General features: G+C 37.3%; 2 protein-coding genes across 2 annotated transcripts; both read right to left on the bottom strand.

Annotated features, from left to right (window-relative positions):
• Positions 1-2,747: 2,747 nt before the first annotated feature.
• LOC106310843 (WD-40 repeat-containing protein MSI4-like) lies at positions 2,748-6,139 on the bottom strand. Its single transcript, XM_013748070.1, has 14 exons — positions 5,848-6,139; positions 5,280-5,343; positions 5,094-5,153; positions 4,935-4,997; positions 4,779-4,844; positions 4,603-4,677; positions 4,453-4,528; positions 4,204-4,378; positions 4,044-4,125; positions 3,772-3,957; positions 3,603-3,677; positions 3,447-3,514; positions 3,266-3,365; positions 2,748-3,156 (listed from the first exon to the last, which is right to left on the bottom strand). The coding sequence occupies exons 1-14, from the start codon at positions 6,111-6,113 to the stop codon at positions 3,055-3,057; spliced, it is 1,458 nt and encodes a 485-aa protein (XP_013603524.1). The 5' UTR covers positions 6,114-6,139; the 3' UTR covers positions 2,748-3,054.
• Positions 6,140-6,269: 130 nt separating this feature from the next.
• Positions 6,270-7,493, bottom strand: LOC106310884 (transmembrane protein 258-like). Its single transcript, XM_013748119.1, has 4 exons — positions 7,412-7,493; positions 7,214-7,314; positions 6,596-6,674; positions 6,270-6,502 (listed from the first exon to the last, which is right to left on the bottom strand). The coding sequence occupies exons 1-4, from the start codon at positions 7,412-7,414 to the stop codon at positions 6,455-6,457; spliced, it is 231 nt and encodes a 76-aa protein (XP_013603573.1). The 5' UTR covers positions 7,415-7,493; the 3' UTR covers positions 6,270-6,454.
• Positions 7,494-8,514: the final 1,021 nt, after the last annotated feature.

Genomic DNA, 8,514 nt, shown 5'->3' with positions numbered 1-8,514 from the left:
TCCACTCCTTTACCAACTCAAGCACTATGATCATCTACTCATCAAGCATTATGATCACCCACTCATTTACCAAATTAAGCACTATCTTTGTTATTTTATGTATTGTTGTTCACTATAAATACCATCACTCATCTCACTCTTTTGTACACCATAAACAAGAACAAGAGTTTATAATCAAAGAACCATTACATCTTCTTCTTCTTACTTATAATAAACTCTCTCACTTATAGTAGTGTTATTTGCTTCATACGGGTATTAAATTCTACTCTTATTTAAATTTCTCGATACTATAAATTATAAGTTATTTCATAACATAGTCATATTAAAAGTATTGAATAATTGATATGCATTGCTTCTACGTAAAATCCACAGTAATAAGTACTATATGTTTCGTGACCAACATTTATTAACTGTCGAAAATGTGAATAAATAATGAATAAAAACAGAGCATAAAGACAAAATCTTGCGAAGGCTTTTGTCGGTTGCGTTTAGTTTGCACATCCCGAAGAAGCTCTGGCTCTCCGAGAATCAATTTGAGTTCTGAAACAAATACATTTAAATTATTATTTTTCTTTTTTTTTTGTCAACAAAAATTATTATTTTTCTTAAGTTACGTGTGTGTGATCTCTCTGTACTTTGATGTACACAAAATGAAAATTTTAATTTTAATATTAAAAGGATATTATATTAACATAAATCGCCTCTCTCGGTATCTTTGATGATACACACGTCTGGACAATATACAAATGAAAATGAGCAACCTCCACACATTTTTTTTTTTGTAAACAAAACCTCCACACTTATTATTGGAAAAAGTGTGTACATACATAAATATATCGGTTTAAACAGAAGACAAAACGATTTTCACGGGATTATATATTCACACACGATCAATATGTAAAAAGGAAACATGCGTTCTTTGAATTCATGTTGTTACTAACTTTCAGAAGGTTAGTTTACAATCTTGCAAAACAATTTTAAAATATATGGGCAATTGGAATAAGCGGCAGTTTAATGTTTTTAGCCAATTAAGCTATAACTTTTTTTGCTGTAAATGTTTTTGTAGCCTTGTAAAACAATCATTATTTGCTGTGGAAATAAAACTTTTTCCATAACTATTTTTTAATTTTCCAAAAAAATGATGTAGATTTTTTTTTTAACTTGATTGGTTGACATATATAACTCTAATTTTGGTTGTCTAGAACACCTATGGATACAACCAACTACTCCATAACAAATAAGTAATCAAATAAAAATCTACATACCGAAAATGTAGATAAATATGAAGTAAGACACTTGGTACTTGGAAGGTCATCATATTATAAATGAGATGCATGTTGGAGTAGATGGATATACAGATTATGTAGGGACAAGGGAAGTCAAAATCTTGAGCTCCAAAAATCCAGCTACAATCCCGTGACTCAAGGACTTTTCCTTGATCTTCAAAGCTTGAACATGACATACTCGGATTTTATCACGTGTTGAATACTTGGATACTCATATATTTAATACTCAAACCATAAATGCGTTTGTATTCATTTATAGAGTAACCAAACTAACAAGAGTATCACTCCCTAAAAGCTTGCACTCTAAACAAGCTTTAGGCTCTCTTGGTTCACCACACGCACACACATATCTTTCTCAAGTAGAAAGAACAATAGTTCTATTACGGTGAACCTATATTCAAGAAAAATACGAAGAAGATGATATGATCCTCATTTTTATTAGTTAATGACCAGTTTTAATGGTGCATAAATTGTCGAAAGGATATTACTCGGTGGATGGGGAGATAACAAGACTGTTGAAACAATGAACAAGAGAAGGAGAAAAAGCAAAGGGGTTTAACGGCTAGGAATTAATAAAAGGACATAACCTATTAACATATAGTTCTTGAGCCACGATTTTGTCTCCTCTTCTCCAGACAAATAACTTGGCACATTCACATACACATACAAAACCCAAGACGTGTTTGTGTGTACCACATATGTGTGTGTGTTTGTTGCGTCGACAAATTGTTTGGTTATAGGTGAAACTGAACAAATGATAAGAATCCAACAAAGCCTATGGAAGCTATGTGGTGGTCTTGGATCTATGAATGAGTTAGTGTACTTATTGTTCAGATAAGTCAAAACCCCATTAAAGGCTCAGTACTATCACCACTGGAGATGTTTTTAAAACTAGGGAGAGAGACAGAATCTACTAGAAGATATTTTGTAATAAATATCCTTGATTGTTGCTATCTAACTCCTTCACCCCAAAGTCCTATGAGCTTTTAACTCCAATTGTTTTAGATCTTAGGGCATCCACATTGGTGAACTCCAAGGGGAGTTCACCCGGATTTCGAAGAAAAAAAATATTAAAATAATAAAAATCAGTGAACCTGTCCAAGGGGAGTTCACTCCAGTGAACCCGGATCGTCACTGTAGCGCGGGCCCCACGACACGTGGCAGCCCGTGATTGGTCCTATTAATAATTTTTTTTTTTTTTTTTTTAAACAAAAATCAAACAGAAAAAAAATAATAATAAAAAATGTTTTGTGAACCCCTTCCAAGGGGTTCACTAATGCGGATGGTCTTAGTACTTAAGATTGCACAACAGTTCTGAAGACTGTAGGACTGACTAGTGGGCTGCCCAGGCTCAGCCTGGTTAATGCAGAACCGAAAAGAAGTGAAGGAACCAAACCAAACTTCTATCTGATTTTGTTGTTGAAAGTGAAACTGAACGGTTCAGTGAAACATGGATCAAGTCAAGTACTTAAATTATAGATTTCAATCTGTTGGTTAAGTTTGGGGATTCACAACAATGGTTGACCATAATAGTAAGTGGTGTGCCTACAATTAACCTGAAGAAACAAGATCAAGAACCCTACACGATTTAGGATCAAGAGTCCTAAGCCTACCAATATTTTGAATTACTGGCCTACATATACCAAGTAACTCCTCCGTAAAATTATTACTTAAACCACATACGTAAAACAGATTTTCATCTGCAAAAAACTAACGACACCTCCTGAACAACAGCAACGTACTAATTAGTCACGGGAGGATAGCTTCCTCAAGGCCTGGAGGCACATGAGAAAACCTGTGACTTGAAGTCCTCTAGCTCTGCCAGTACTTCATCTTCCGGTCTGTAAATCAACTCACTCATCCGCCATATCTGCCAAATTTTGAAAACCATAACAAAGTTTTTCATTTTTTTCACCGAAAAAATAATTGATAGTAGAGAGGTTCCCAAGTAATGCAGAAAGAAAGTTTTTAAAAAGTACCTGCAGTGTACCACCCCCACCGTTACTCTCACAGTTACCAGAAACACTGACAATAGTCCAAGGTTCCAATACGTTCCAGTGGAAGTCGACCATGTTGTCCCTGAGAAGATATTCATAATGATATTATAGATACCATTAAAGCAAGCAAACAATGAGAACCAGGATTAAGCTTTGAGAAAACCTGTGACCAGCATGCTGGAAGAGAAGCCCAGGAGGGCTTTTGGGTGCACGCGCAGACTTCTTGCCGACCTAATGTGCATATATATATATACGAATATGATGAGCTTTAAAGTGAGAGAAAAATGATTTCAATGTGAATCTGAAGAAATGTACAAACCTTGTCATAATCCCATATGTTCAAGAGACCATCTTCTGCAGCACTCCCAAAAACAGATGACTTATCAGGAGACCACTGAATCAAATAACAAAGCGGTGTTAATGGAGGAGATAGGTAATGCTCATTTACATGAGAAATGATATAAAAATTAAAACCGAGGTAGCCGAACCTGAACAGAAAGAACAGAAGCATTGTGGCCTTCAAATTTGTAGATAGGAGAGCCAACTCCATTTGAGGTCAGGTTTCGGCAGTCGAACAAACGGACAGTGTTATCTGCTGACCCTGTCAGGATCAGATTGTTGTCATGAGGATTCCAATCGACACAGTGAAGATCAGCATCATGTGCCTTCTCAACCTGCCAGAACAAAGCAAGAAACAGACGAAACTCAAACAAGAACCGTGAACACCTCAAAACTTCAATATGGTTCAAAAGAGAGGTACCTTCATGGCAGGACCTGTGCCGGTTCGCGCATCCCATAGTATAAGACAAGAGTCATCACCAACACTGCAGAACTCCTGTGCACTACATGACAAACAAAAATTCACCGAAAAGCATCAGGAAAGTTTTGCATTAAAGAAAGAGGCTGTTTCAAGAAGTTACCTAGATGGACAGAATGCGACGTCTTCAACTGTATCCTCGTGGCCATGATATACACCTCGAGGGCCAACGGAACGACCACCAGTCTGTTTGATGCTAGATCCAGGGGATTTGGAATCTGTACCAGCTGTTGTGATGTGATCTTGGATACTCCACAAAACAACCGACTTGTCCTTGCCTGCGCAGAAGAATCTTCGATGAGAGAAGCGTGCAAGCCACAAGACAGGACACGAAGATAGCACAAATACAAACCTCCAGAAAGAACAAAAGGTTCGGTTGGGAACATCGCAAGAGCAAATTCAGCATTACCCTGGTGTCCAGTTAGTATCTGCGAATGTAATGTTGTTCAGATGATGAACAAGCGGTGTTTTAACACTAAAAAGATCTCGTAAGAGAACATACCAAATCAGGACGAGAATGTGGAGCTCCAAGTACAGCATGCCGGTCTGGTTGAGTCTCAGTGTCCCAAATGAGAACCTGAAAACCAATATATCATATACTTGCATGACTGAGACTTGAACTACGTCAAAAAGAATTAAGGATAGCTATAGATAAAGAAAAGTGAAGGCAGAGCTTACATCAGGACTGTCGGTGTGAGTAGCTACAATCTTACTATTTTGTGGCAGTTCCCTGATTCTGTTGACCTGAGATTCAAGAAGGGTTACACATCACAGAGTCTTTTGCAGTAATCAAAGTCCTAAACGAAATACAGATTCAGTAAATGGAATTAATACCTCTCCAGGGTGGATGATTGTCTTGTACTTCTTCACAAATGGAAAGCATGCTTCTCCATTAAGCTGGACGTATATACGGAAGAAACAGCATTTCATATATTTTCATCTTAGCAGAGAGTGACACAAGGACAAAAGCACAAACTTTGAAAAACTAATTACCTGCTTCTTAACAGCTTCGCAATTAGCTACGACCAAGGTATTAGGCACACTGCCATCAGTCTAATGACAGACAGAACCAAGAAAAATAAAAGGTAAACATGACGAGCAATGGACAAAAATTTCAAAGTTGAAGCGATATTATTTAGTATTTCTTAAGACAACTACAAGAAAAAAGTGCAAACCCACTTGTTCAGTGAGGTACAGACGCTGCTGATTCTTAGCCAATGCTTGCCCAAACTGTGGTCCCCATCTGGTCAAAGCAGACAACAGTCACACACAAAAATCGAACCTTTTTTCACAAAAGCTAAACACTTCACCAAATCTTAGCACATCTACAAAAAGAAATTGGTCAAAGTGGTCTCTAATAGCTCAAAACGATTTGCCGCGGACAAAGTAACAAAACAGAACACACTATAACAAAGTCACACAAGTGTAATCAACGATTCTCCTATCAAAACAAGTTCAAGACTTTCATGCACGAACAAACCTTTAAGAAACACAAAAGCATGGAGACTGAGCTAAATCATAAACTGTATGAACACAAACTAGAACATGTCATATTGCTAGCAAAAAGACTCCATTTATCAGCATTTCAGTAGTTTAACTTAAAATGTGATTCAGTAGCCTGACCCAAGCAAAAGTTTGAATTTTTCTTTCCCAAAAAGGAAACACTTTCTCCGAAACCAAAGATCAGAGTAAACACAGAACACAAATCAACGAAAAGTTGCAAACCCTAGAACATAGAAAGACAGACCTGCAAGAGAGACAAGGCCAGACGAGGCTCTGGTTGGAGAGTGAGTCATAGAGAATGGGAACAAGAGTCTTCCACTGAGAGTACTTGTTGTCAACAGTGGGTTTGTGACTCTTCTTCTTCTTCTTCTCGGTGCTTCTCGGCTGGTGGGAAGATGCTGACACAGACCCGTTGCTAAGTTTAGCTCTCTGAGCTCTCGTCTTCAGTCCAATGTACGTCGCCGGAGTCTCTGCTTCTCTTCTCGCCTTCGCTGCTACTTCACTCTCCATTTTCTTCCTCCTTTTTTTTTTGTTAAACTTCCTTTCTACTTTATTTTCTTAATATTATTTTATATTCAGATTCTGTCCTTTTATGCCACGTGTCATACAGTTATAGGTGAATTTCGTTTCGGGAAATACCAACAGAAACATTATTTACTTAAGAAATCAAAATTCAAAGGAGTATTTAATAGCGTCCGCTTCCAAACACCGTTTGGAGTTAAAAAGCACAGATAATCAAAAGTCTTTAACATTCATAACTCTCATTTAAGTTGAACAGAAACTAAAAAGTCTGTTTTTTTTTTCTTTGTTCATTGATACTAGTTGGGAATAGTATTGACGAAGAAGAAGGATCAAACGTAAACACCGCTAGAAAGTAGCAAAAACAACGATCCAAATCCCTGCAATTTAACCAAGAGAAACTGATTTCACCACACGAAATTGCGTCTAAGACGACTATTACAAAGTTGAGAGGACGAAGGGAGAAACCATACCAAGAAAACAGATGCTAGTGCCGCAGTCGCGAGCTCAATCCCGAGACTACGGTATTTCCTGGATGATGTAGCTTCATAGCTGCATCAATAATGTTGTAACATGCAAGTTAGAAAGAAAGAAAGAAAGAAAAAAACAACAGTTTGATTACTTCTTGTCGAACTGAACCTAAACCAGAACTGTGAATAAGAGAGTCCGATATAAAATGGTTCCAGTCCATCTTAAGGTTTTCGACTTGTTGTGGCTAACACCAATTCAAACCAAAAAAAAAAACGAATCATAATATCTCCTAGAAATTGCCATCCTTTGAAAGGTTGAAGCTCATTGCTTAAAACGAGGATTGTGAAGTCCAAAAATTCTACTCCATTAATTAACTGACATGTGTCTGGGTCTTTACATAATGAATAAAAAGTCACTTTCATCGTCTCTTCGTTATACTAAAGCCTAGGAACTGAGAATGCTAGAAACTATATATAAGCAAATGACAATGTTGGTCAAGCTTCAAATACACATGATTCGTAACTCACAATCTAGTCTAAGCAATTGGGACTCTGATCGCAAGAACACACAATCAAATACAACAGCAATTTCGGGATCTGATCAGATCGAGATTAGCTTACATGAAGAAGAAAGCGGTGATGACGAGGCCAATCGCCAGAGTGAACACCGATAACGTCGGGTACATCGCCACCGCAATCGGACTCGCAATCGGACTCGCCGCCTAAAACAAAAGCATTAAAACGGAGATCGTAACGTAAGTGAAAAAAAAGCGATCAAATTTGAGGTGATGGAGAACACTTGGACGGATCTGGAGTTACCATTTTTGAGAGCGAGAGAGATCTCTCCGTTATGCTTCGCTAAGGAAAACGATTTTGAATCAGTTTCTTCGACTGATGATTCTTTTACACACACAGTCTCTCCCGGTTTGGACCGGACCGGTTTACACAAAATTTATGGGCCCGTTTTGTTTAGTTATTCGGTTCAGTAAGCCCAAGATTACTTGGAAAAGGCCGTTGGGTAAGAAATGGATTCACGAAAAGATCTAATAAAGACTAAAAACTACACAAGATACACAGTATTTAATATTTATTCATTGATTCATGATTCGTACATCTAATCTATCTAATACTAGTGGTGTGTCGGCGCTACGCACGGGTTGTTGCTATTTGTTATATTCATATGTGTAATTTGTTTTGTAGTTTCTTGTTTTTTTGTATTTGATATTCGGTTAGATGTGCCAGTCTTGTATTATTGTGATGTGATTTTTCCATGGAAGTTGTAGAAAATTTTCATGGTGGACATGTGTTTGGTTTATAGTGTTTACTATAGGTGACGGCAACATCTGTGCCCTAGGAGTCACCATTCACCGTCTAAAGCTTGAAAGATGTGGTTGGTGTTATGTGTTTTGATCTTAGTCTCACCTTGAATCGTCTCGTGTTCCTTGTTTGGCTCTTGAGAGGAAAGATAGATTTTTCTTGGAATCCAATTTTTAGTTTTAGTATGATTACCTGGCTAACATGTATTAGAAACTCATCAAGGACGCCTTTTATAAAACAAATCTGTTTGATTGTTCTTACGATTATTTGAACTCTTAATGTTTATAATGGCTATGAATGTTTCAGTGGCTGTTTATTTGTTTACATTTAGTGGATAATAATTGTGACTGGTGACTTTAGAAACTTGATTTATTTTAGTTGTATAATTGGAGCGTGGAAAATATGGTTTTTGTCAAAAAGAGAAGCAGAGACGTAACCTCTCTCTAAGAGTTTTCAAAGAAAGAAATCAGGGTCAGGGGCCGGTGGTTTTACCACCGCCGCGTCACCTCTTTTCTTTTGTATTTTGCTTTTTGTGTGTAAATATTAATAGGATCTTCGGCGTAGTCTGATCCTTCCTTCCGTCTGCGGATTACTTCTTCGGTTTT

This window comes from Brassica oleracea, chromosome C1, assembly GCF_000695525.1.
Source record: "Brassica oleracea var. oleracea cultivar TO1000 chromosome C1, BOL, whole genome shotgun sequence".
NCBI classification, from domain to species: Eukaryota; Viridiplantae; Streptophyta; class Magnoliopsida; order Brassicales; family Brassicaceae; genus Brassica; species Brassica oleracea.
This window is presented reverse-complemented; position numbering and strand designations above follow the sequence as displayed.